The sequence below is a fragment of the Syngnathus typhle genome, linkage group LG9 (genome assembly GCF_033458585.1).
Source record: "Syngnathus typhle isolate RoL2023-S1 ecotype Sweden linkage group LG9, RoL_Styp_1.0, whole genome shotgun sequence".
Lineage (NCBI taxonomy): Eukaryota > Metazoa > Chordata > Actinopteri > Syngnathiformes > Syngnathidae > Syngnathus > Syngnathus typhle.
The window spans coordinates 7,616,972-7,643,163 of NC_083746.1; the positions used below are offsets into that span (position 1 = coordinate 7,616,972).

The 26,192-nt window shown below is 43.2% G+C and overlaps 3 protein-coding genes across 10 annotated transcripts; 2 read left to right on the forward strand and 1 right to left on the reverse strand.

Annotated features, from left to right (window-relative positions):
• Positions 1–362: 362 nt before the first annotated feature.
• LOC133159382 (zinc finger protein OZF-like) lies at positions 363–2,094 on the forward strand. The gene is made up of 2 exons (XM_061286340.1): positions 363–535; positions 957–2,094. Exons 1-2 carry the CDS (start codon positions 430–432, stop codon positions 1,847–1,849), a joined length of 999 nt encoding a protein of 332 aa, XP_061142324.1. The 5' UTR covers positions 363–429; the 3' UTR covers positions 1,850–2,094.
• A 126-nt stretch (positions 2,095–2,220) lies between these two features.
• LOC133159381 (CASP8 and FADD-like apoptosis regulator) lies at positions 2,221–5,712 on the reverse strand. 2 transcript variants are annotated; one of them, XM_061286338.1, is made up of 9 exons: positions 5,545–5,712; positions 5,275–5,325; positions 4,852–5,207; positions 4,654–4,747; positions 4,423–4,558; positions 4,079–4,122; positions 3,771–3,849; positions 2,965–3,496; positions 2,221–2,874 (listed from the first exon to the last, which is right to left on the reverse strand). In XM_061286338.1, exons 1-9 carry the CDS (start codon positions 5,545–5,547, stop codon positions 2,748–2,750), a joined length of 1,422 nt encoding a protein of 473 aa, XP_061142322.1. In that variant the 5' UTR covers positions 5,548–5,712; the 3' UTR covers positions 2,221–2,747. The 2 variants fall into 2 exon arrangements, with proteins under 2 accessions (XP_061142322.1, XP_061142323.1); XM_061286339.1 differs by lacking the exon at positions 5,545–5,712 and having other exon boundaries at positions 5,275–5,514.
• Positions 5,713–6,242: 530 nt separating this feature from the next.
• Positions 6,243–25,713, forward strand: LOC133159379 (hyccin 2-like). Of its 7 annotated transcripts, XM_061286331.1 has the most exons (14): positions 6,243–6,439; positions 10,357–10,465; positions 12,583–12,659; positions 13,132–13,195; positions 13,820–13,921; positions 14,605–14,784; positions 16,199–16,279; positions 16,492–16,607; positions 16,939–17,034; positions 17,424–17,540; positions 18,383–18,470; positions 18,563–18,719; positions 19,182–19,331; positions 21,929–25,713. In XM_061286331.1, the coding sequence occupies exons 4-14, from the start codon at positions 13,145–13,147 to the stop codon at positions 22,546–22,548; spliced, it is 1,758 nt and encodes a 585-aa protein (XP_061142315.1). In that variant the 5' UTR covers positions 6,243–6,439; positions 10,357–10,465; positions 12,583–12,659; positions 13,132–13,144; the 3' UTR covers positions 22,549–25,713. The 7 variants fall into 7 exon arrangements, with proteins under 7 accessions (XP_061142315.1, XP_061142314.1, XP_061142318.1 ...); XM_061286330.1 differs by lacking the exon at positions 10,357–10,465; XM_061286334.1 differs by lacking the exon at positions 10,357–10,465 and having other exon boundaries at positions 21,932–25,713.
• The last annotated feature ends 479 nt before the right edge of the window (positions 25,714–26,192 follow it).

Sequence of the window (26,192 nt, forward strand, 5' to 3'; positions counted from 1 at the left end):
TTGGGTGTTGTTTGATCTTCTAATTCTATTCGTCCCCCCCCTTTTTTTACCAAAACATTTGAAGTTAATTAGCAAGGAAATATCGATCATTGAAACGTCTCATTGTAAGTCAAAAGCCATGGAATAAATTGTGTTTTAAGAGGACTTCTAAAATAAAACATTTTACTTTTTCATTTGTTCTATTCGTTAATTTATCTATTAAATAAAGTATTTGTATGTGCTATAATTAAATTATGAAAATATTAGAAATGTTATATTTTATTTTATTTACAGGTTATGATTTTTAACACTCCTCCTCACCTACAGGTGGCAGTAATCCCCTAAACTATAAAGTTATTTCCCGTTTGTCTCCCGGAAGTAAATTAGAGCAAATTGAACTTGTTATCGGTACACATTTGCAGCTTCACTTAAGAAATATCGGCACTTAAAATGTGTGCAAAAGGTGTGAAAGAAGATTACGAGGAGGAACTTTGTGAAGCAAATCAACTACCGGATGCTCTTTTCAAGAAGGCTCAAGTTGTAGCACACGGAACAGGTTTGTTCTTATTTCACTAATCTATTGTTAGCATCATTCCTAATTGATGTGTAACACTTCATACAGTTCCGTTTTATGAAGCCTAAATGCATTATGATTATTCTATGAAAGAAATAGAGACTACGGAGTATTGGTGAGTAAATGACAACAAACATTAATCACACAAATGTAATTTTGAACAAGACCTAACATCTTGGTAAAGTCGTTACTTAAAAGTAGACATTAAATCTGCACTTTAATATTACAATTGTATTTATTTTTGTTCGAAATGTTCTCTGCTTTCATTTGTCATTTTCTGAACTTTCCACTTTACGGTCGGTCCGCATGCTACTACTTCCATCATAACATGACTTGTCCGAGCAAAGATTGACTTTTCCCAACATTGTGTTTTTGTCTGTATAATGTCCTGCAAATGTCAAAGGAGATCCTCATCCTCAGCTGCAGGAATGGAGCTCCGGAGTGCTGGAGGAGGAGTTGGAGCCACCTCACATTAAAGAAGAGTGCCGTCCCATTAAAGAAGAAGAGGAGGAATGCGGGATGTGTCAGGAGGGAGAGACGATTCAAGAGTCGGAGGATTCCAATACCACTAAGTTGCCAGTGAAGCATGAAGATAATAATGAAGGTGATGGAGACCAATGTGGAGAAGAGTCGCAAGCCGACAACCTCTTAGCTCCACTATCAGATAGTGAGGCCATAACCTCACACTCCTCTGACACTGATGAACACACCAGTGGTGATACGATATGTCCCTCTGATAACAAAGATGTGACATGTTCCCAGTGTGACAAAACCTTTCCCAACAAGTCAACGCTGAAAAGACACATGAGAACACACAGTGGAGAGAAACCTTTTGCCTGCTCAATTTGCGGTAAAACGTTCACATGGAAGACAGGTATGATAAGACACATAAGAACACACACTGGTGAGAAACCTTTTGTCTGCTCCGTTTGTGACGAAAGATTCGCTCATAAAGAGCAACTGGGAAGGCACATGACAACACACACGGGAGAAAAACATTTCGCATGTTCACTTTGTGGGAAAATATTCACATGGAAGATTGGTTTGATGAGACACACAAGATCTCACACTGGGGAGAGACCCTTTGCCTGCTCAGTTTGTGGTAAAACATTTAATCAGAAGACAACTTTAATAATGCATATAAGAACGCACACTGGGGAGAAACCTTTTCTCTGCTCGGTGTGTGGCCAAAGATTCACCCAAAAGGGAAATTTAGAAAAACACACAAGAAGTCACACTTTGATTCTCCCCAGTGTCAACTTTCGCTTGCTTAATCTGCCGCCTGACTTTCAATGATCGTACAGGGTTGGTTCAACTCAACACACAAAAACCAGTTTCATATTCATATTGTGGGAAACCACCGTGATAGACACACTGACAGCACACACAACAGTAGTAATATTCTGCTTGATGATTGATTTTTGTTTAGTTTTTGTTAAGTTTTAATATTATTTTTTCTTTTATTAACATATTTGTGGAATACAAGATGGAAAAAGCCCTTAAATATTATGTAAAAAAATTAAAGTACAATTCCCACTGTTTGATTGCTTCTGTATATAAATTCTCCAGACCAGACCCCTCGGCTAAAATTGTTCAGAAATACCTGTCATGATAGTTTAAAGCAACAATAAATAGATACCACAAAGTATGACCCAAAAACAAGCAAATCTTAACAATATCTTTTTAATGTATCACTTCAATATACTTCATCGAGACGAATATATATTCCTACTTGGCGGGGATTTGGCGCCGTCTCGTGGCATGTTCTGGTATATACAATCCTATACAATGGAAAACGCCAAGAAGGAAATCCTTCAAATGATTTTAGCTGCACTGGTTATGTGGCAAGAAAAGTGGCATACTGAATAAATAAAAGTCATAGTAATAACTGTGATGTAGGCTCATCTAGGTATCAAAGTGTCTGTGATATAAAACATTGTTAATTCAAGTGCAAGGTGTGAAACAGAAAAGATACACAGGACATTAAACAAAATAAAACAGAACCGGCTTTCGATGTTACCAGCAGGGGTCACCATTTAACCATTGTAGTGGAATGAATTTTGAAAAAACTTTCTGCAGTGTGACGAGAAGTGTGTGTGTGTGTGTGCCCGTTCTTACATATACAATAAAATCGGATTGTAGTCCTAAAACATTCCTGGTGATGATGAAATGATGCAGTAATTGTAACATAAGTCTACAAATATAGCTCTTTTCTCAAAGTGGTTTTCAGGTCTATGTGGTATTCCTGATCAGGATGCCTCCTGTTATGCTCAAAGATGGCTTTATTCACATCCTTGTGGAGATCAAGCACATGTCTGCGCCTGTCACAAGAACACATAAAACATTTGATTCAGCACTATAAAATAAACAGAACAGAAAATAAATGGCTACTATGAGGGATGTCTCCATACCTTTCTTGGTTCCTGCCTAAGGAGTCAGTTAAAGCCCGGAGGTAAACTGAGCGATGTTGACCTTGTAGTTGTTGTTCTGAAGTCCAGGAGTGACTCCAGAGCACATCGGCAGTTGCCGGCATACTATCTAAAGCCATCGCTCCACCACCAGCATCCGTCTCCAAGTTTTCATCATCTTGGTTCTCTCTGGTATAGGGTTGGAAATTGTGGTTCTCTCCGGCACAGGTTTCAACGGCCGCTACACTGTAGCTCTGGATGAAGAACAGTTTTGGCTTGCCGACCAGTGCTGCACACACATTCCCGGTGAAAAGACGACGGACGTCTTTGAAACGGAGCCCTTCGACTTGCGTGTCCGTGGCCAGGAGGTGAGTTCCAGTACCGCGGCTGATGATGCAGCAAACAAAGCTGTCTCCTCTGTAGTCCTGACTTCCTCGGAAAACCCCCTTAAGTGCTGAAACGGTCTCGACCAGGCCGAGCCATTTGTGCAGGGTCACGTTGAAGTGGAGCGACTGAAACCTGTGCTGCAGCATCTCTGAGGAAGGCAAAAAGTTACAAATCACTCATCTATGGACAATTTAGAGAACAAATTGATTTACTATTTGATTATTTTACGAGCATGGTCATGGAATGAATTCCACTTAAGGGGAATGAAAGAAGAAAGGGAAATAGCACTTCTAGTTGTGGACTGGGGAATTGCAGCTACATTGAATTATACTGCAGTGTCGAGCTCCAAATTGTACACAACACATAGTTTTCCTAAATGTACAGTACATGGAAAGTCTGATTATGGGTGCTTGTTGTCTCACCTCCATCGTTACCGACGCAGTCTATGATGAGGCACACTCCTCTGGTATTACTGGTAAATGTATACCGATCTACTGAACTCTGGTTCACAAAAGCAAGCAGAGACATGTTTGAAATTCACCATTAGTTAAAACGCAGCACTAGAAAGAGGACTAAAGCCTCGGGACACACCTCCTGATCAATTGATGAACATATCACACTTTTTCTGAATATTAATTTGTCACCTTGAAAAGACTTCCAAATTTGGTGGGAATAGTTTTCCAGGTGTCCCGATACTTTTCTCCATAAATTGTATTTGTATGACTCTTACCTGACAGGGATGGTGCACCACTTCTTCAGGAACTGGTAAGTTTACTGAAATCAGATGCAAAGAATATCAATGACACAGTGAGAGGGGGACGGTTACTAGTACCAGTACAACTATTACTAATTTATTAACAATTTTCCCAACAGAGCATGAGAGATTTATTGTATGGGTTTTTAACAAGTGACGCCGCCGCTACATTTTTTTTAAACTCTAAAATGATCACTCCAATCTGTGCATTCCATCAGTGTATACGGTATGACACTTAAATTGGAAATATACTTAATAAATGCAAAATGTCACAAGCATTACTGGTTTAAGAACTTTGAGGAATTGACTGCACCACTCACCTGACATCTTGTACACCGCCAGTTTTTTGGCCAGGTCAACCCTGCCAACTTGTTTTAAACATTCCTCCAGAAAGTCCACTCTTTCAGGAGAAATCTTATCTTGGTGCTCTAGTTCTACAATCAGGTCCAGGAAGTTCTGCGAGAGTTACAAATGTTCAGAATGAAAAGTGAGCGTTTGATGTGGCAACAATAAATGTCCCAGCCAAAGCAGGAATTCACCGTGGGAGTTACCGTTTTCTCCCGTGGTAGTATGTTACCAAGCAGGAACTTCAAACTGCTCACATCCTTGCTCTCCATGTCGTCGCTTAAATGAGTCATCAGTACTCTACGAGACGGGGCAGGACGACGTGAACATATTTTACAAATGCAATTATATTAAGTGGACATTTTTTTATAAGAATTGCTTAAAACTGTGAAGAGATCATTTACCTGAATCTGGGCAGAACCTCTCTGGATCTAAAAGTTCTCTCCACCTCATCCTTGCTGTATCCAAAAACCTGCCTAAGGATGTCATATCTTCTTAAATGCAGCATGAGTTCCACCAGAAACAGTCGTCCTCTGGCAGAACTCGTGACTTTGGACTTTAGCGTCTCCTTCATACGGGCTGCTGAGTTATCTGTGTCCAAAGTCTCACACAAGTAGAAAACCTTCAAGCGTTCATTGTTGCCGAGAGACTCAGCGATTTGATGAATAGCAAGAAGCACTTCTGTTTCACAAACAGCCATCGATGCAGGAAGTGGATTGTTGCGAGGATTTGGACGATAAGCGTACAGTAATCCTGGGAACTGACAAATAAAACATAAGTTTGGGTTTTCTAAACTTGGAATATGAAACGTCCAAAGAAACACTTACTTTGAAAGTTGTAGAATCAGTGTCCGTCATAACGAGGGGAATTTCCAGACACTAGTGACGAAAACGAAAATGAAAAAACGTACTCCTCGGTGAGTTCACGACGCGCTACTGCTCCACATACTTGGCAATAAGTTATCTCACACTATTTTAATGTAGCTGACTTTCACACTGCGCCGAATGTTGAAAGAGATGAAAGAGGGGGCGGAGATAGAGAAAGTAAAACCGAGCAAAACCACCGCATCTATCGGAACAAAACGTTTGGAAACTTACCATTTCCGTTTAATGGTTGCATTTTGCATCTCTCTCTTCTTTTTTCTTTTTAATGTTTCCTTTCAATGTACTACGGTCATACCGAAACTGTTGAAAGTCAAAAGAGATACCAGAATGTACGGAAGTCCACTTCCACCGATCAGGCGAAGCTACACTGATGACGTCACACTCAACGGCCTTACACTAATCCTCGAAGCATTTCTCGATGATTCCGTGAAACATTTTTTTTAATTTGTATTTGTATTTTACAAGTATTTTACCGTATATTGTACAAGATTTGGGCTGAATTTTATGATGGATAATTGTGTCTAAAAACTTTCCCATTGGAACAGGCCTCTCACTATAGAGATAGATTTGTGTAAAAGGTTTTGCACTTGAAAAAAACAAAACTCGTACTTGGAAAAAATAAAAATTGAAACTGAAAATAAGCGTGTTGAGCTTGAAACTCGAAAAATACAAAAAATATTAATGTAGAATGAATGTTTGAATGAATGAAAAGAATGTTTCTAAAAGTCAGTTTAACTTTAAAATGTTTAAAAAGTGTTTTAAATACAGTAAAGTGTATGAAAATAGGAAGTGGACTTTTGTTTTTATCAGTGCAATTATCAGCAAGAAACGAGGGATCACTGTAGTCCGACGGTTGTGAACGCATCACCCTCCGCCCCTTTTGCTGAGCTAGCTCGCAGTACTTCCGCTCAGCTCGACCAATCGCGTCGCGCGCTGTTTGAAGCATCGTCGCAGTGCACTCAAACACACACGCACACGGGACGGGAGGCGCTGCTGTTGGTTACAGCCTGGGATCAGCGCGAGTCGTGAAGCTCGACCCAGGTGACCGCCCTCGTCAAACACCACAACCGTTTCCCCTTCCCAGTCACCGCAACGAACGTCACTACAGGTGGGTGTCCCATGACTCGCTGGATAGGAAGGGAAAATAGGATATTCGGCACTGACTTGAAGCGTTACCATCATGGTTGTATGCGTTAGAAGGGTACCTGAGGCGATTTTAGTACGTGGCGTCTAAGTGTTAAAAGCCGGTTGGAGCGTTGGGACAGAACTTACGATGTGTGGCAGTCTGTCTCCGGCCTGGTTCTGACCGAGGACGGAGGACGTTCGTACGGGTGAAGCTAAAGAGCCGAGCTAAGGTTTGCTAGCTGCGGCGGGGATCACGAGATTTCGTGGCGCTCAACTGACTTGAAAATACGGATGGACACGAGAAGAAAAAAAAGCGCTTTAATGTAATATAACGACAGTAACTCCAGGCGGTGTTGTTCCGCGTACGTAACGTAAACGTGCTTTTTTTTTGTGCCACCGTGGCACTAAATAGGGGACACTAGATTAGGTACACCTGCACGATGTCAAGCAGCCTTTATAAACGTAATAAAACCCAAAAATAATCTGGTAAAAACGTTCTTCATCAGTGTTTTATGTTCTACTGTTAATACACCCTGTAAATTAAAGCATGCAAGTGTACCCAATGTTATGGTTGTGACTGCCATGTTTGTAAATGTGAAGAGTAAAATTGTTTTGTTTTACAAGAGAGCCAGTGTTTTTAAAAGTAGGAATTTCAACAGAAACATGTGATTTTTAAATAACTTCAAAAACATTGTGATTCAGCAAGGAAAAACTATAATGTATTCATTGTAATGATATGAGGAAAAAGTGTAATTTCACTCAAAAACGGGATGATAGTCAATTGAGGACAAATGTGTGCTTGCATTAAGCTGAAGACTGCTGCCTTGTTTTAATTTTTTAACAATACTTGGTTTTGCTTTTTAATTTTCAATGTCCCAATTATTCCCCCTTGTAAATGCCAGTGCCATCCATGGAGGCTACGAATGAGCTGACTTTTCATTTGCTTTAATCTTTGCAATTTATTTTTGTGTGATTGGGTTGTAAACCTTTAGATAAATAAATTAGGCATTATGATGAGTTCCCTTGGAGAAATAATTGTGTTAATCCGTAGTGAAGCTGATCCAAAGCTACTCTGCTGTGGATGGTCACTTGGTAAAGACGTTCTGGTTTGCATTCACCACATTTCACCAGTGTGGTTGTTTTAAAACAGGATCATGAATGATTAGTATTTGACCGGTTGCATAATAATGGAGTTTAATAATTCCACTCATCTTTGCACAGGCGCGTTCCTCCAATCATAGCATCGCTGGCAAAAATGCAGAACTGATGCCATGCCATCTGCTGCTTATCCTCAATTATCATCATCATCCCCTCCTCCCTTACTCCTTCCTTTCTCTTGTCTCTGTGGCTGTGTGTTTTGGGACTATCACTAGGACAGCAGGCTATTTTAGAGCAGAAACTCCCAATTACCCGTTTCATCTCTCCCTGCATCCTTTCCCGTTCAGTGTCGAATGGCACCTGTGCTTAGCAGGCTTTTGGAAATGAATTGTGAGGCTGTTTGTGGCGAGGTTTCAAAAAATAAATCTTCCCTTTGTTGATATCGCGAGAAGCCCGACGAAAGCTCTTCAATATTAAACGTTCACGCCGCATAAAACAAGATCGGTGCAACTTAGTGGTTCTTGTTGAGATTGCAGTAAAAAGTAAAAGCCTCGTTTACAAAAGACATCCTGCAAAATTGCTGCAGCCGAGTTTTCATTTATCCACCTTTTACTGATGTCGTACCAGATCCACATGCAATTGGTGAAAATCCACCAAATAGAGATGTCAAATTTGACACCTAGTAGAATAAAACTCCCGCATTTGATGAATTGGCCAATGCATAAAACAAACCTAAGGAATAAAATAAATGTTCCCCCTTTTGCAAATATAATAGTAAAGAAACCTCTACCTCAGAATGTGTTTTATGCCCAAATTTAGCTAGGATCGATTGATACACCTGCACCGGAAGAACATTTATTGAAAATGAATGCCGGCATAGTTGAGACCGAACGGTGTACAAGTGTGTGTCTGTCACACAGGTGTGATTTAACAGAAACAATGTTCGTGCAGCTCCAGCGCGCGTCGGCGCCCTCCCTTTTAGGCGACGCGTTCACCCAAAGGATCAAAGCTGTAATTAGCCAGACATGGATTAGCTGCGGGAACTGTTTTCCACTGCGCTTGCTCGCCCCCATGGACTCAGAGGATCACACAGGCTTCAAGCCCACTGACGTTCCCCCCGCTGGAGGTAAATCAAGTGGGACATATATATATATATATATATATATTTTTGCGCTTCCTGAGAGCTTTCAGATAAGAGCCAAGACTTCATACCTGCAAAGTACATTTTCCTTTGAATGTGTCACAATTTGCATAAGTCTCTTTTTCTTCCCTCTGCTTCTAAAATGTAGTCTTGGTGCCATAGTGGAATCATTTTAGGCGGCTTTCGTGCACAGGCTTGACATTCGGCTGGATGTGAGTCACTGCTTTGCCATGTATCCTTGTCTATCTGGGTGCTGGCTGCCACTGCAATCTGCACAACAGCGAGGCATTCTTTGATTATCTTTCTGTCGGGGAGGCCCAGCACTGAACCATAAAATAGTCTGGCTTGAACAAGCGCATAATTGATCGATATTTGGAAATACATCAACGGGGAGTGTTCGGAAAGCACATACCTGGGGCCAAGAGCAAACAGTTCATGGATGGATAAAAACAGCTGGGTTTTGATGCTTGAAAATCCATGTTGGGATTTCAAAACTTAACAAAAAAGGCACATTTCAGTTCCAGGCTTAGACCATCACCAGCAGAAAGACGTTAGAATTTTTCTAAAGTAAATATGATTAAGGGCTTATAAGAATTTCTCTTTTTTTAAATGTAGTTTTGCAGAATTAAGTTAGAAAACAACACAAGCTTCTTAGAAAAGGCAGCATGTCATATAATGAGACCGATGAGCCTACGCCTTCCCAGAAAAAAAATGTTTTTGAGAGACAAGATCAACAGTCCCACTTAAAGTACGGATTTATTGCCAGCTGGCTTTGCACGCAGCCAACACATTCTGCCTAATATGTTGTGACTTGCAAATGAAGACATCAAAACCGCTTTGCTGCATGGGGAGATTGAGCATTAAAAGACAACGGTGAGAAGTTTAAAACAAATAAATAACCCCAGGATGGCGAGCAGCTTGTTGAGGACAAACCGGCACTGGGCTCCCATTAGTTACAACAGCTGTGTTAAATGTTATGGCGTGTTGTGTATTTAATTTAGTTTGATTTATTTTTATGCTCATCTGTCAAAATATGGCGCTACTCGAAACGTGTCCAACCGCTGTTGTCGAGAATGTTCTATTCACCATTCTCACAATTTCTGCCTATGATCAGCCATGTTAAAGTTGCTCTTTCTTTGCGAATAAGTGTCATCGTAAAGCCAAGCAAGACGCAAAACGCACCCACAATTGGTCATTTGAGGCGCAGGTGGTCAGTGTTAGATAACATCAAGCAGGCATCATCCTCTTCACTCCGCGCTCGGTCACGACTCCCTGTCGGTCCAAAGTTGAGCGCTGGCCAAAAGCCCGGGTGATCCATGGCGCCTTTGAATTAGTGCCAGCTATTTGATGTTGAGATGGGGTTTGGAATACGTGGAAGGAAAGCGTAGGCGTGTTGTATTCTGGTGAGCACGCCGCCTGTTAACAAACGTGCTCTGGAAGGCGACAGAGTATTAAAAGGATAATAACATCGGTAGTGGTCTCACTAATGCTTATTAGCTTGGCCACAGTTAGCCGCTTTGGGCATTTTGTCATTGTTACGCTAGCTAGCCGCAGTGCACTTTATGGAGCCAAAATGTAAATCTCATCATCAACGTTTTAATGCCGAAGTCGTGATCTCTGAGTATTCATGCAGCCCTCCTCTCTCTCTCTCTCTCTCTCAGCTCTTCCTTCTGTGGTTTAAAGCGTTTGGTCTGCCCTGTGGTCGGCATGCTCAAGGTCAACCTTTAGTTGAAACTCGCTTAGCAGACGCTGACCTCCTCTCACTCGGAGGTAATATATTCCAAGATGGTTTTCCACTGTGCGTACGTACGTACGTGTTTGCATTCCAAGTCTGAGGACGAGGCCGTATGTTGCTGGTGCTCATCTGCGCTCTCTCCACATGTTGTGGCTCGTCCTGTTTAATTGATGCAACTGTCTATGTGTGTGTGTGTGTGTGTGTGTGTGTGTGTGTGTGTGTGTGTGTGTGTGTGTGTGTGTAGCGTGTGTGTTGCAACATGGAGCCATCCCAGCACGTCTGGCCCTGCAGCTGCAGTTGCTAATTTTAGCTCTGGATGTGCGTACGCCTCAGTTCCCCTCGCCTGGCCCATGAGCGCCGAGAGAAGGATGATGCTGAGTGTAGACAATTTTACCCTCTGTCTGTCTGTATCAAACGTCACCGTTTTTTTTTTTTTTTTTCTCTTCCCTTAAGCGCCATTCACTCTTGCTAAACAAGCTCAGGATGTATTTAGCCCGCCCGAGTATGTCCATTTTTGTGTCCCGGAGGAGAATCAGTAACATATTGACTGTCTGACAATGACCTCTGTGACACAAACCTCAATGGCACGTCGTTTTGGACTTGTCCGTTTTCTTTTGCAAGTGAATGGGTCACTTTCAAAATAAAGATGAAGCATTCCACACTGCTGAATTTGTTATTAATTAAGCTTTTTCTGTCCTTAAGGAGACATCCCATTCCGCCGCTGCCGCCGAGCGGCTAGTTCTCGTGTTAATAGAGGGCAGGGATTACACCCGTCAGTTTCTCCAGGGTCACGTATTGGGAGGTAATCCTCTTACCTATGGAAAATGTTTGGATGAGCTGTTCGGGTGTAGGTGTTCCTCGAAGACCTCCTGGAAATAAACATGCGCCCAGAAAGGATGAGAGATTCCTAGGTTAGTGTTGAGTTGCAGGATGCGATGAACCCATTTGGTTGGATATTGACTTGAAGGAAAGAAGTGGCACAAACTAGCACAGAACCTGCTCAATAATTCATGGTTGGTTGAGGTAAGATGACCTTGGGTTAGGGTCATGTCGGACTGTTGAAACTTGCTCACTTGGGTTTGTAACATATTTCCGTGCAATTCAGTTTGACTTTTATTTAGCAGACACTGATTGAGTGTCGTCGGCCAAACAGTTGCCAGCAAGAACATGCTGGAAATAGGTCACTTAAATTGTATGGCTAAATCTTAATGGACTGAACTTAATTGGCCACTTAGAACTGCTCTCAAAGTTTTTAGTGAGTCATTTATTGTGTTTACAACGCTGAGATAAGACTGGCACTATTGTGGATTCCTAATTGCATAAATAGTCAAGACAGTTGTTCTAAATGGAAAGCCTTGCCCTAGCCAGACTACAAATTCAATAATGGATGAATACATTGTGTATTTGAAGTCCATTATTTGGCTTTGTTCCAACGAAGGGAACTATTTAGCATTCTATTGTAATATGGGTTTGCGGTGCTGTAAACAGGATGGGTCGCTGCTTTGCTAGACCTTTGCAAACACAATGAGCTAATCTTGTATATTGATGGAATGGCACATGTAGGGAAGTTAGTTTGCTTATTGTCGTTTGTGCGACCCGGTTATGTGACGACGTATTGTGTCGAAATTTGTGACAGCTCATTGGCGAGTTAAATACTGTGTTGGGGAAAATGGCTTCCCAGGGTGGGTGAAAAATGTTGTGAGCGCAACAGAAAGCCAAATGTCCTTGGCGCAGTGAGAACGTTTTGAATAATTTATTCACACAGATGATTTGGATATACTCGAGCCACTTTGTGAGGAACTAAAACAGTTAAATTGCACTCTAATGAACCCCGTCCACAATTCGAGGCACCTCCCAAACTGTCTTATTTAGTGTTTCAAATAGTGACTGTCACAGTCTGTTCCCTCAGACCTTTGAATTAAAATTCTTTGACAGCTCGTGCTGTCTCTTTTATTTTGTCAGACGTCTAATAAGTGAACAACAATGTTCCTAGACAAAAACTTCAAATATATTAATAAAGTACTTTCTTTTCAGTCATTCGACGACTTTTCCTTCTGCTGTCCTCGCCAGCTTTGTGTATGTCATTTCAATTTCCAAACACCGGGATACCACTATTTGTGTTAATTGTCGATTATGTCTGCTCTCGTCTCAGGTGACCCTCAAAGATGTGCGACTTAGTCGAAAACCATTCGACTCTCCCTGTGGAGATCTGAGTTGTCCCTCACCGAGGTAAGAAAACAAAGACAAAGTACGTAACACTAGTATATAAATAACAAAATTGATGCAATAGATGCTTGCATAAGCAAAAGAGAGTCCATATGGTTTTATTTGATGCATCTTAATGATCCCAGTTCAAGTTGTGCGTGCATGTTTGATTTGCATATGTCACAAAAATGGAAGTTGCCTAGCCGAAAGCTGCCCACGTAGATTTTAATCATCAGGGGATGGCGCAAATGGAGGGTTGTTATTCGTTGATGCATGGTGACAGGTGAGGTCAGCATAGTAGCTAGCGCATTATGTAACCGTGTGGCCAGTGCCATGCAGTGAGTCACTAGCTCCTCTCTTATTATTATTTTGTGGTGTCATTTGAGGGCACAAAGAAGTTTAGTAATATGCCACGATTGAATAGAATTGAATTTACATACAAATTTAGGTGACATTAACAAGGTCAACTGAGGGTTGCTTTTTTTCTTTCCACCAGGCAGCTGAGGAAGATGCTGGGTTCAGAGCGCGGAGTTGTGGAAGAATGGCTCTCCGAATTCAAGGTAATGCAGTGTCATTTGTGACCCCTATTAATTACTTTTTGAAAAATTAATTGAACATGCACTGTATTTACATCCAGTTTAAAACTGACGTATGCGTAAGAAAGGGTTAAGAAAGAAAGGCAGCTTGGGTTTCTGTAGGAAAATGTGAAGAAATGCTCAATGGAAGGCATTGTGCGAGCACTGAAGAGCACAACCCTTGATAACACAAAAAAGGAAGCACCCCGAGGTTCAATCTGCTTCTTCTAATTCGATGTCAAGAAGTCCTTTTTTGGAGGAGATCCGTTTTCCTCTCCTTGGGCAATTATGAGAACCTGTCAGATTTTTTTTTTCTTTCTTTTCAGGTGTCTCTGACAGATTTTTCACATTGCCGTTAATGAGAGGCACTTTTTCACTGACGTTATTTGGCCCTGTCTCACAAGTAGAAAAGAATTTGAATTATTTAAGCAATTTGATTTCAGGGACCACTACAGCTTTTATTTAATGGTACTTCATATGCATGGAAATGATGAAATGCTACTTTGTTCGTCTGTCATAGAGCCAGACGATACTTTGAGAAATTGCAAAAGTGTCGTCACTCTGTCGAACTAACCGTTTTTTTGTGTTTTTTTTCCTACTTTTACCCAGTCCTTACCAGAAACCCAGCTCTCAAGTTATGCCGGCAGCCTGCACTTGAAGAAATCCTTAGTACCAGCGCTGTACAGGGTCATCCAAGATCCTGGAAATGAGGTGACATACAAGATGAAACACACCCACATTCAGGCTGAATCAGAGGGAAAATATAAGTTCCAAAGAGTCACCTTCTACAATTTCTTTTGTGACGTGAAGACAATCTTGGAGGCTAGCAACGCTCAGTGATATGGAACTCTAATTTGACACGAGTGATTCAGTGGGAAAATGTCATTATCTTGGCAGCCTTTTTCCTCGCTTCTCCTTCACGGTCAAATTTGATATCAACCAACCGCAGACTTAAATGAATTACCAGTCTCAATTCTTTGCCTGTGCAATCCCATTTGGAAGAAGGTGTGCATGAAAGAAATGGATCGGTGTCAATAACCTGTTGGGCCAAAGTTTTGCGCGTGTACACAAGAGCAGTCTTTAGACTCTCGAGTTAATCAGCACTAAAAGGTCCAAACAGGCTGGCTGCCTTTTTCCAGACCATCCTGCCTGACTCACGATGTTGATTTACCGCCTTACTTCCCTGCGCCTCCCATTATTGACTCGACTTTGCCCCCAAGCCTCTTTCGGTTATGTGAAGAGGTTTGGCATTCATGTTAGAATGCTACGATGTGCAGATGGGTGATTGGGGGGGGGGGGGGCAACTAGTGTGCGCTGAACCTCGTCAGTTCAACGCATTAGCCACAGGTACACGTTGGTATGTTCTTACGCATGTCCCCTTTTGATCCATCCAGTTATTGGAGCCCGTGTGCCACCAGCTGTTCGAGCTCTACCGCAGCTCTGAGAACCGCCTGCGGCGTTTCACCATGCAGTTTCTGCCCGAGCTGGTGTGGGTGTATCTTCGAGTCACGGCCAGCAGAGATCGGCAGAGCAATGGCTGCATTGAGGCCCTCCTCCTCGGCATCTACAACCTGGTGGGTGTCGTGTTGCTCTAGCAGTGGATTAGCAAGCCTGCTTTCCACAGGTGTCCATATATTGGAAGAACCTTTTATTACTGTGCCTGTCACTTTCATTTGAATTGCCGGCATTAACAGAAATACATCTGTACCCAATAGATTAAAAATGTAAATAGATAATAAGCAGCTAGTGCTCTGTGGTTTAGAGGCATGCAAAGTAGCAACTGAGAGGTGCAGAAAGAAGAAGTCTTTTTAAATATAGCAGGATATAGAATAACCAGGATACAGTAAAGCATTTCGCAATATTGCTTTTGCAAGAAAATAAATTTAAAAAAATTGCGGTACAAGCATTTGGTAGCATTTGGGTCAGGTGATACACGAGGCCTCGTCTCGCATTATTGATGAGGAATCCCCACGTTACGCTTTTAGGGCTGACGCTGTATGTGGAATATATCTCAACATTTTTATTTATTTATTTTTTTAATTCAAATGGATAGAAGGCGAATAGATAGTGATTTAATGTGGAAAATTCCAAGTGGCATAATAGCAAATTAGTAAGTGCACTGTTTGCACGACCCGAAAGAAAAGCAACAGGAAAAAACCAACAGCTAATGGGACGTGGCTTTAAAAGCTCATCTTGAATATGTGCAAAGAGCGAGAGACATGTCAATAGATGGCACTCCATTTCAGCCGATGCCGCTGAAAGTATATTTATGCATAATGTATTCTTCTCATTCTACACACGAGCAGGACGCCTCGCACGCTCTTCATTCTTGGGCTGTGATAAACAGCTTGCTGCTTAGCAGTGCCACACACGAGCGCATATCGAGGCGGCCGGACTAAGTGTGTCACGAGGGATGAATGATGCATTTGAACCTGTTTGCCATCACAGTCCATTAAAATATAGATCATGAATCCCTCTGAGGAATCGGCGGTGGTTTTAATAAAACGACGGACATTTCTCAGCCCCTCATTAGGGAATTGATTTGAATGATTTTTCTGCTCGCTCCAGAATCTCATCCGCTGTTTTACTGTGGAGAATAAAATGAATCCATTTCGCCTTGTCGCTTACCATTTGTTGCATTCTCGAGACAAGAGATTTCACCTCTCCTGGTTTCCTCTTCACACTTTGAAAAGCGCAGATTTGACGATGCAATCGTAATGATGTTTTTATCGGGCTTCACATGCTGAGAGAGCAGAAAGACGGCGAGCCGCTTTGTTGAGAACTCGTGTGAGGAAGCGCTCGTCTTCCTCTTTAGCTGGTTTACAAGGGAAGGACGAAGAGCAAACATATGTGCGAGCCAACTGTAATTATTGTGATTGACGTGTCTTGGGAAGTTAGTGTAAACATCGCTGCTCATTCTCGGGGACCGGGAGAAATGCTCAATCGCTTTCACGACATGGCTTCTCTGTCGTCTTTTCTGCTCACCAGGAGATTGTGGACAAAGACGGCAACAGCAAGCTCCTTTCCTTCACCATCCCCTCGTTATCCAAACCGTCGATTTATCATGAGGTGAGAATTACTGAGCGCGTATTTACATAAGCAGGTCAGCTTCGCCAAAGATTTCCTCTTCCTTGTCCCCCGCTGGGCTGCGCTCGCACTGTTCTCCAAACATTTGGGCTTCATTGCCTCTGTGTGCTTCCACTTCATTCATTATCATAAGTAGTGAGTGGAGTAATTGTTCAAATTCTTTCCGTTCATAGTGTTATTTGTGTTTTGCGTAGCCTTCAAGCTTGGGTTCCATGGCCTTGACAGAGGGGGCTCTGTGTCAACACGACCTGATCCGAGTGGTGTACAGCGGCCTCCACCCTCAGAGAGAGACCTTCACGGCTCAAAACAGGTACGAGAGAATCGGCCGACTTCATCAAGACCAGGGTTTCCTTTGAGCACTCCGTGTGTCGGACTGAAATATTGGTTATGACAAGAAACTGGAAAACCCCACAAGGGTTGACGCTTCGCTGCGATGATACACGGCCGGTCGTTTACCTCCGCTGCACCCGCTCGATTATGGCGGTTACTTTGGAGGTCTCGATGCGGACGTGCAGGTGGAAAAACGCTGATTATTTTCGAGTGTAAAATGCTTCGCTAATGGTTAAGGTGGCAGAATATAAAAACCTGCCTCAGTTGTGCTGGAATTATTATTGGCATGTCTTTGTGACGCTCGTTTGCAGATTTGAGGTGCTGTGTTTCCTCATGCTGTGCTACAACTCCGCCGTCGTCTACATGCCCCTGTCCTCCTATCAGTCAGTCTGCAGAATGAGCTCCCGGTGAGGATCGCACGCACCCACACAGCATACAAATGCGACTTTGATTTCAATCTGTATGACTCTTCATTTCTTTGACATTTGGCGACCGCACCGATCGGAAACACATTTTCAACGCAATTGCGCTTTTTCATTTTTCCAGCCGTGTTTTGCAGTCAGAATCGATATGTGATTCACAAGATGAGCCGTTAACGCCGCGAGGATTTGGCCAGTAACGGCGCCACTGCACTAGTATTTCCGAATGACTGAAAGAGTGGCGAGCAGGCAGGCAAACAACGCCTGGAGCGAGCGCACTTTAGACAGACGGCAAGGCTTGACTGTGGAGATTGCACGGCGCCGGAACAATGCTCAGCCCTCGAGTTAAGCCTCGTCTGTGTGTGTGTCATCCTCAGGTTGTGTGTGTGCGGTTTCCCGCGGCAACAGCAGAAACTCTGGAGGGAACCTCCCAACCGTGTGCTCTTGGACCCGGAGTTCATGGTGCAAATGCTGACTGCTGTTTATCATGCCATGTAAGTGTCTCAGCCGATCGGCAGCGCCGCCCGGCGGCCACTTCATTAGGTACACTTGCGCAATCGATTCCAAGAACTCAAGCCACAATTCCCCCTTTGAGAATAATGGTCAGTTTTTATTGACGTGCCAGCAGAGGTGGATTATACTGGGAGGAGTTTTTTTTTTTTTTTAAATAGCTTTTTATAATCCATTTGTTGTTTTGTGGTTGTACTTAACCAGTGCAGACAGACTGCATTCCAATGTTGCAAACTCTCACGGTGCCAAGGACAGACACTCCTTCCTCTCAGTGCAGGCTGATTACATCGGCAGCGCGCCAAGGGAGCAGGTGATTTCAACCCTCATGAGAGTGACCAACCGACCGACGCAAAGCTGATTACGGCCTCCCCAATGATATTTCGTCCTTAGCGAGTGGGGCTCCCCTGATCTCGCAGCGACTCAAATCACCGCCGCTTTGCGTGACGCGCTAAAGACAAGTGTGACCAATCTACTGTCGGCTTAATTTTTCTCCTGAAGAGGCGCAGCAGCAATCAGGAGATTGGTCGGACACAGACTACATGAGCATTAAGAGAGCTGAAATAAGTCCCCCTTTATTTTGTTATTTATTTTTTGACTAATCTTGGGCGCTTCATTTGCATGCCGTGCTTTCACAGGCATCCTGGGCTCAAAACGGCTGAAGACGACACTCTGGGATTTAGGTTAATATGCTCCCCAATAATTTTAGTGCCACATACTGTCAAGAGAAGATGGTGGCGACTCTCCCTCTGTCACGCTTAGAAAAACCAAGGAACTGGGTTCATGTTATCTTTGCTCGTATTTGATGATGTTATGTTTGCGTACATAGATACAACGGAGAGTGGGAGATGGGTCGGGAAGCTTTGGAGGACATTTTGTACAGATCCCAGCTGGAGCTTTACTCCCAGCCTCTTCTGGTAAGTGACAGTTTTAAACAGTCGTGTGGAACCCTTCAGCCCACTTCATTTGGGAGCCACGTTGATGTTCCCTCTGTGTCGTCAACCCCCAGCTGGGCAACGCCATGAAGAACTCACTGCCAGACAGCGCCCCAAACGAACCTCAAGGCCGCAAAGTTCTGCAGGTGGAAGTCACACCCACCGTAAGGCGCATCTCCATCTCGGCCATCACCACCGCCTCCATCCGACGCCACCGCTGGAAGAGAGAGGGTAAGGTTGCGGGAAGAGACAGCACGCTATCATTTATATACCCCCCCCCCCCTCATCTTTTTATCACTGTATGAAAGTCATGCAAATATTTACATGATGTTTCTCAATGTGTGAAAGGCCACAAGAAGCAGCTTTTAGGTGAGAAAATGATTGATTCATGTTTTGTTTTGATCTTCTGAGCAGTGAGAAAAGAATCCTGTCACACCATTGGTGCAAAATGGTGTCTCCTGTCACTTTGTGTAGTTGTCATCATGTAGTTTGTCTCACTGCTTCTTCTGCAAGAAAGTCATGACAAAATGGTGCTTGCAAATTCCTCCGCCTTAAGATTCATAGAAGGCCAGTCGCTTTTAGGATTGTAGTTTTTATTGTTGGAAATTCCAGTAAATTGATGAAACAAAAGGTGGCCCAAGACGCGCTGCCATTAAAGAAGCACGTTTCCCCGTCTGTGTTGTTGACTCCCAGATTGTTTTGACTTCTCGAGCGACGCAGAGCCTAGCGTCGCCGTCGCGCGACCTAATCCCGCCCGACACCCATCGGCCAATGAGCAGAGAGGAGGGGGCCCTCACGGCCACCATCACACCAGCAGCGTCATTCCCCCCATCACTCTCGAGGGTAGGGCACAGGGGGCGGACACCCTGGGCAGCAACCCCCCCTCTCTCCTCCCCTACAGCTTTGCGGGATTTCTCTTTACTGCCTCTGCATTCCCCCCGAGTAACCTTCAGCCCCGTTTTCACCAAGCGAGTACATTTTGGTTAACTACATGTTTTTTTGAAAAAAAAAAAAAAAAATTCAAAAGTCCAGCAGTGGTTTACGTGCTATGTTTTTGGAAACCCTCCGGCAGTCATTGTTTTTAACTTTTTTTTTAAGCAATGCTGATATGGTGAAATGGCAGAAACAAATCCTGATAAACCTATTAATTGGCTGAATGTTTAAAAAAGAAAAAGTTAACACCCCCAAAATATTCATTTCATTTTGAAATTTGTGGAGGGGAAACAGCTTAACTGAAGCTTAGCGCTTGGTGGAATCGTGGTTTTAACTTTTCCACACACCCACCACCCTTAGCTAACATCCTGCTGCTCTTTGCCCGACAAGTGGAAGAGTTGCCAATTGGCTTGGAAGGAAGTGGCCTTGTTGCATGGCCCTGTCGAAACCTCTCGCTCGCCCTCCTTCCCTCCCTCCCTCGCGTACATTCTTACTTTGCCCCTTGTCACTCACTGAGTCATGGAGACAGTCTTTCTCATCCATATAAGTGGCTCTATTTTAAATGACCGGCAGAGCACCCGACGTCTTGTTTCCACGCTGCGGCTCAGTGCACCGCTTTTTCGCTCACACTTGGCCCCACGCTTTCACACGGGCGACTCGCCGTTCTGTTTGGCGTTGGTGATTGCCAGCGCAGTCCTCTGCCACGTCACGTCCCTCCCTCAGCTCAGTGAGTGGGAACGAGCCCTCTTGTCGTGCATGTCCATGCTTTAGCAAACTTTCCAGAGTTCCTAACGTCATATGTGACAAGGTCAAGTCGATGACTTTGTCGGTATTAACCAGAATGTCAAGCGGTGCTTTACATATAATCGCTCGGGTCCACCATCTCGCCCATTTTGTCTTGTCTCTTCATTTCTTTCTGTGCTCTTTGGATGTTGAACCTATGACAGAAGGTACTGCTCAGATGTCTTTGCATGATTCTTTCCTTGAAAGTTCTTTCCGCAGCTCTTCCATTGGAGAGGACTGGGAAGAAGGGTCTTGTCTGTGCTAACTCGATTGTACTCGCGTTTGCTAGTAACTGTGCCGGAATCTATACGCTGCACCAAATGTGCCGAGGTTTGAGGCATTTAATAGTCTTGAGAGCAAATCAATTAAGGCGCTTTTGTGATAATCCACTCCGTGCGACACAATTTGGCACTGTGAAAGAAATAGTTTTTATTTCTACATACTCTCCTGTTAGGCGGCGCTAATTTATGATGGAATAAAGTGCCAATGCCCTCCAGCCACAACATTATGGCCACTCGCACAATGTAATGAGTACAAGCGCCGGATCAAATATTCTGCACACACACGTGCAGACATAATGAATAATGATTTGTTTTGTCAGAGGTGTTCGCTGAACAATCTTCCGTATCGAGATTGTAATGCGTTGTGTGCTCCGAATATTTACGATTTATGTCACTAGTTCACCTTGGGAGCTTCATCTTACAGTAGGATGACTTTCTACACCGAACCCATCTAATCCTAATTTTATGGATCTTTTGATCCCTGTGCCCGAACATGAAATTGGACGCATAAAATGTCTTTAAGAATCGATGCCGCTAATGTCAGATTGATTGATTGATCAGGGCATCCATCTTTCCTTTTGATCAATATTCATAGCCATCCTTGACATACTATTTCGAGTATCGCTGCATATGCGTGAGCCTCGTGCACTCGCCCAGTTGCCTCGGCTACTTGTCAGCACAAAGCGCCGCGCCATCAATCTCGTGAAGCGTTTGGAGTGGCTTTGGCACTCTCCGCAGATTAGCAGGCTGGATTCGGCCGGCCGGCCATGTGACCAAGCGGTGCCGCAGGAGGAAGAAATGGAGAGCATGCATCTCCCCCTGCCCTCATGTTTGCATGTGAATACGGCCTCTTTTCTGCCCCGTCTGTTTAGCTTGCTTGTCCTAAGAGTGCATGATGGAGACCAACGGCTGTCTCTCTTGACCATGCTTTTTTTATTTTTTTTTAATTATTATTATAAATCAACTGTCTTCATCCCCTCTAACCAAAAAATGGGGATACTGAGTGGTTAACATGAATGCTGAGCCTGATATGAAATTATCATCAATGACCACACAATTGTTAATGTAATAATACAGTCCTGTGCAAAGGTCTTTGCCCCCTTCAAAATTTTTATTGGTCCATTTCACAGCAGTTAAGTTGAAGACTCACTAATAGCCTTGTTATTCACGACCGAAAGAAAACATGAAAAGTGGATACATAATTTAAGTGCATAAGAAATGCACTTTAGCCGACATGCCTGTGTGGTCATCATAGCTAAAAACAACAATTCTGACTGTGGCCTAAGACTTAAGCACACCACTGTGTAACTCTTGGCTCAAGGTCAGTATGTTCTGTTTGTTGCAGAGCTAATGCAGCTCCTGAGCTCCACTTTAAACCATGTAATGTTGTATTTTGTTCTGATGTTAAGCAACGCTTTAACAACTCAAATGTGATCAAACTAGAAGCAGACGGCATGAGCGGCGGCGAGGATTCCTTCAACGCAAACGACCCAGACGAGGGTTTCTCTTCCGGGGCATCCAACAGCAGCCAGCCCTGCGGCACCAGAGCGGGCGGTGGTCTGAGGCCCGGCAGCCAGAGCAGCGGCGGCAGCAGCATCAAGAAAGCCATCACGGCCCGATTGTCCCGGGATAAGGAGCGAGACAAGCCCGAGGCAGCAAAGCATGCCGACGCGTCGGCGGCGGAGGTCAAGCGGCAGCACCAGAGGAAGCAGTCGCCCCCGGCCAGCATCCGACTAGATGCCATCCAGCTAAGTCCCATCAAGAAGCACTTGAGCTTCCCCTCCGGACCGCCTCTGGTACGGACTGGCAGCACCTCCTCCAGCAAGTCTTTTGACTGCATGGCCTTCAGCTTAAACGGCGGCAGACAGGAACGGGAGGGCGGCGGCGGAGACTCGGCCGAGGACAGCGGGCGTCCCGCCGGCGCCGCCCACCGCCATTCCACAGTCAGCCTGCAGGAGGGTCAAACGATCAGGCCGGACGACCCTCTCGTGTCCCCTGGGACTCCCCTCACCAAGCAGTCCCGATCCCCCAGCTTCAACATGCAGATCATATCACAGGTTTGACATGTGCAGTGGATATACCAAATGTCTACACACCCCCGTTTAAATGCAAGATCATGTTGAAACCACGATAAATCATTTCGAGTGACCTCTAACGCTTACAACTCAATTGAAATGATTCTTGCTGAGACAGGGTTAAAAAATATATATATTTAATCGAGTTGTATAGACCGCATAAATCACAGGTGTCAAACTCAAAACCCGGGGGCCAGATACGGCCCGCCACATCATTTTAGGTTGCCCGCGAAGACAAATTGTACATCGACTTCATGTGTCAATACTCAAATTCCAAATTGTCTTCACTTTTAAAAATAGAGATATTGCTAGCATTTTTTATTACCATTCATTTTTGAAAATATTTAAATGGTTTGGTTTGAAAACTAGTAATTCATCAGTTTGTTGCGCAGCCTATACTGTATAAAGTATAAGGTTTTGACAGTTATAATGGCCCTCAGAAGGAAACCATTAATGGTGTGAAATGTTCCAAAATGATTTAGCTGGGTCTCATTATTTTAATCATAAGAATCTAGGATTTGAACAGGTGTGTGTCGACTTTTTAAATCCGCTGCATGTGGATGTATGTGTGTGTGTGTAAATCTTCAACTGTGGAAAAGAGGTAATTCCTCAGGCTCCTAAAAGGGAAACGGCAAGATTCTCGGCTTCATGCAGTGGTTCCTTGACATTTCATCTTTAGTTTGAGTCGACATTCACTCAGCAATACTCCCCCGCGGAAAGGCGTCTTTGCTCTTTGTCCTCCTCATCCCTCCCGTCATTCCCGGGTACACGTGCAATCGCGCTCACTTGCTAAATCTTGCCCGATAGTTGCTGGGTTTTTTTTAATCAGGAATATAGATGTGTATATATGGTGGTTTGAGGAGATTTCAGTTATTCTTTGTAAGTGGCAATCCAAAGAAAGAAGGTCGGATGTTCAAGTTAACACGTCGGTTATTTTTAATGTTAAATGGTTCAATCGGTGTTGGTGTGCTGTCAAACCAAACTGGAACTCATTAAGGAGTGCCGACCTGGGACTTGAGGAAATCACTACTGCAGTCATTATTACCAAATGTAATAATATACAAATATATATATATATAGAGAGAGAGAAATATACATGTACTCTGTGTAAAGCATTGTAGACAGGATAATCAAATGATTGGTTCCCGGAGCATTAGCTCGTCATGCTGGCCTTTGTCTGACCTCTAGTGGCGAGTGGCTGTCATAGCGTTCTATTGAGTTAATGCAGTTGTCGTGGAACATGTTTAGTCTACCTCATCACGTGTTTTCACCAAGAGCCCATTAGGTTGGGGACATTGGGCGCTTGAATTAGCCCATCCTATTTCTTCATATACAAAATGGCTGTCATCCGTTTGGGGTCATTCCAAACAATTGGATCCATTCAACTGCTCTTTTAAGATGTCTTACTTTTTTTTGTGTTTTCTTTTGTAAGTGCAATTGTTTGGACTCCTCACACTGTCCACTCGCCTTAAGTTACGTCAAATCCCCTCCTGAGCCGCATGCTCGTCGTACCCCAGTGTCACCCCACCATCCTTTCGTCACCACACGTGCCAACGCGCATCCTGTCCTTAAACAACTTATTTGCTTGCCTGTCTTAAGTTGAACACGGTTTTGATTTTTTGTTTTGTTTTAAATTCATAGGTGATGGTAACTACTGTACATAACTGCACTTTTTGGGGGATGGGGGGGGTATTGTCGTCATGGTGTCTTTGAAGCGAGGTTACATGGTGATTGTACATACTCGTTGGCTGTATATGACCCGAGATGACATAGGGACCGGCTGGAGGGTTGGTGATTGTTTCTCTTTGTCCGTTGTCGTAAAATATGCATGTGGTATTGCAGGCGAAGTGATCACCCGCCATCACCTAACGTGCGTTTCGTACTGACCACCCACGCCCAAGTCATCAGTGGAACCTTGAAAGTGCGGCTCCATATGTTCCAAGGCACTTTTTGATTTGTAACTTGTTGTTGTAAGTTGTGGCTTGTCATACAACCAAAAATGACAAGATAACTGCTGGGCTATTGGCGAGTTTCTGACCATGATGACAAGCAGTTTCTTCTTCAGACAACAAAACTCAGTGCAGCTCTGCTTACCTTTTGCCTTTGTGTTTTGGATGGCATAATTATTGAAAGGCTCTGGATCTTAACCCAGCCTGTCAAGTTTAATTGTTTACTTGATGGGTCAGCAGGCACTACAGAGACAATTATTTGTTTACAAAGGATTCCAAATTTTCTAATTATTTTTTAGACCTCCCCCCCCCTAACACACACACAAACTGAACATCAGATAGGTTTTTGTTGTTGTTGTTGTACGGCTTTGAAGGTTCACAAACAAATCTTACCCTCGAGGAAACAATGAAAATTTATTTATTTGTATTTTTTTTAAGGGAAAATTTAAACACCCTTTTATGCTGGTCCACGTGTATAACTTTGGACGTTTCTCTTGTCTGGTCCAAATGATTTCAAAGTTTATTTTCAGTTCTGCATGTCTGACAAATTAAGTTTTCAATCATTGTGATGCACTTTAATCCATCCACCTTTACTGGAAAAATATAAAAGAGGATTATATAGTATATGATATATGTATATGTCGATGTGTATACGCTCAGTGCAGGGTTTTTAGTCTCTTCTAAAGATGTATTTTTCTGTAATGTCGCATCCGCCACACAGTGCTGCTTGTGTTCTCAACCGTTGAAAACTAATGGGTTGTTGTTTTTTTGTCTTTTTTTGAAATGCCAAAAGGTTAAGTCCCAGAGTGTCTCAGGAGTTTATTTTAACAAACAAACAAAAGACTCTATTGAACACTTGGCAGCACCAAATTTTCTGTTCTCGTCGTCTGAATAGAATTCTATGCAACATGGAATCCCCTCATCTCCTCCTCATGCTCAATTTGGTGAATCCAAACGGCGGCAAACGCTCTCCTCCAAAGTGCTGTGCGACCGTCTCGACATCCGGGACGTGAGGAGAGGAGAGAAGGCTTGGATGAAAAAGATGCAAGTGCGACAAACACTGTACTGTTGAGACAATATAAGCGGAGAGACTTATTTTCAATCGTGTAAATACAAAGTGTACAAAATGGAGAGTAAGTCTGAAATGTAGAGATACGGAGCTGTATATTGTTGAATAAATATCGTGATGTAAGAAAGTTTGAAATGGCTCCATGTTTTGTCTGTTTTGGATGTAGGTGGTGCATTCAAATAAATTCGGATACTAATTTTGTAAAGGTCGGCACTAAAGGTAAGGGAAAAAAAGTTGCAATTCAATATGTATTGTCTCTGGTTTTTTATTATTGTCCAGGTGTACCTAATGAAGCGGACCTTCCCTGACCCAATTTACACAAAAGCTAAAAAAACAAACAAGTTTTAATGTGATGGAACGTCAACAAAAGAAGAAGAGATGTCAATTCAATAGAGTAATTGAGCGTTTCAAAAAGGTGAGTTTCTGGCCACTTTGGTACCAAACTCACTTTTTTTTTTAAGGCGGCCACTCTCAATTTTTGGGACCTCAAATTGTAATGCCAATAGCTGCATAAGTATTGAAACGGCAACGATGAGTAGAGGTTGCGAAACTGAAATTAAGTATAAGAAAAACATTAACGAGTTATTTTTATCTGTACAAAATTGCGTTATGGT

Bases quoted from the DNA above. Each gene is read 5' to 3' on its own strand.
- LOC133159379 (XM_061286331.1), top strand. From the start codon at position 13,145: ATGCTGGGTTCAGAGCGCGGAGTTGTGGAAGAATGGCTCTCCGAATTC. The intron at 18,471-18,562 runs GTAAGTGACAGT...GTCAACCCCCAG, and splicing joins TTTACTCCCAGCCTCTTCTG to CTGGGCAACGCCATGAAGAA. The intron at 19,332-21,928 runs GTAGGGCACAGG...TGATCAAACTAG, and splicing joins TCCCCCCATCACTCTCGAGG to AAGCAGACGGCATGAGCGGC.
- LOC133159382 (XM_061286340.1), top strand. From the start codon at position 430: ATGTGTGCAAAAGGTGTGAAAGAAGATTACGAGGAGGAACTTTGTGAA. The intron at 536-956 runs GTTTGTTCTTAT...CAAATGTCAAAG, and splicing joins AGTTGTAGCACACGGAACAG to GAGATCCTCATCCTCAGCTG.
- LOC133159381 (XM_061286338.1), bottom strand. The intron at 5,208-5,274 runs GTAAGTGTTTCT...TTTATTTGTCAG, and splicing joins CTGATTCTACAACTTTCAAA to TTCCCAGGATTACTGTACGC. The intron at 4,123-4,422 runs GTGAGTGGTGCA...ATCTGATTTCAG, and splicing joins GGCGGTGTACAAGATGTCAG to TAAACTTACCAGTTCCTGAA.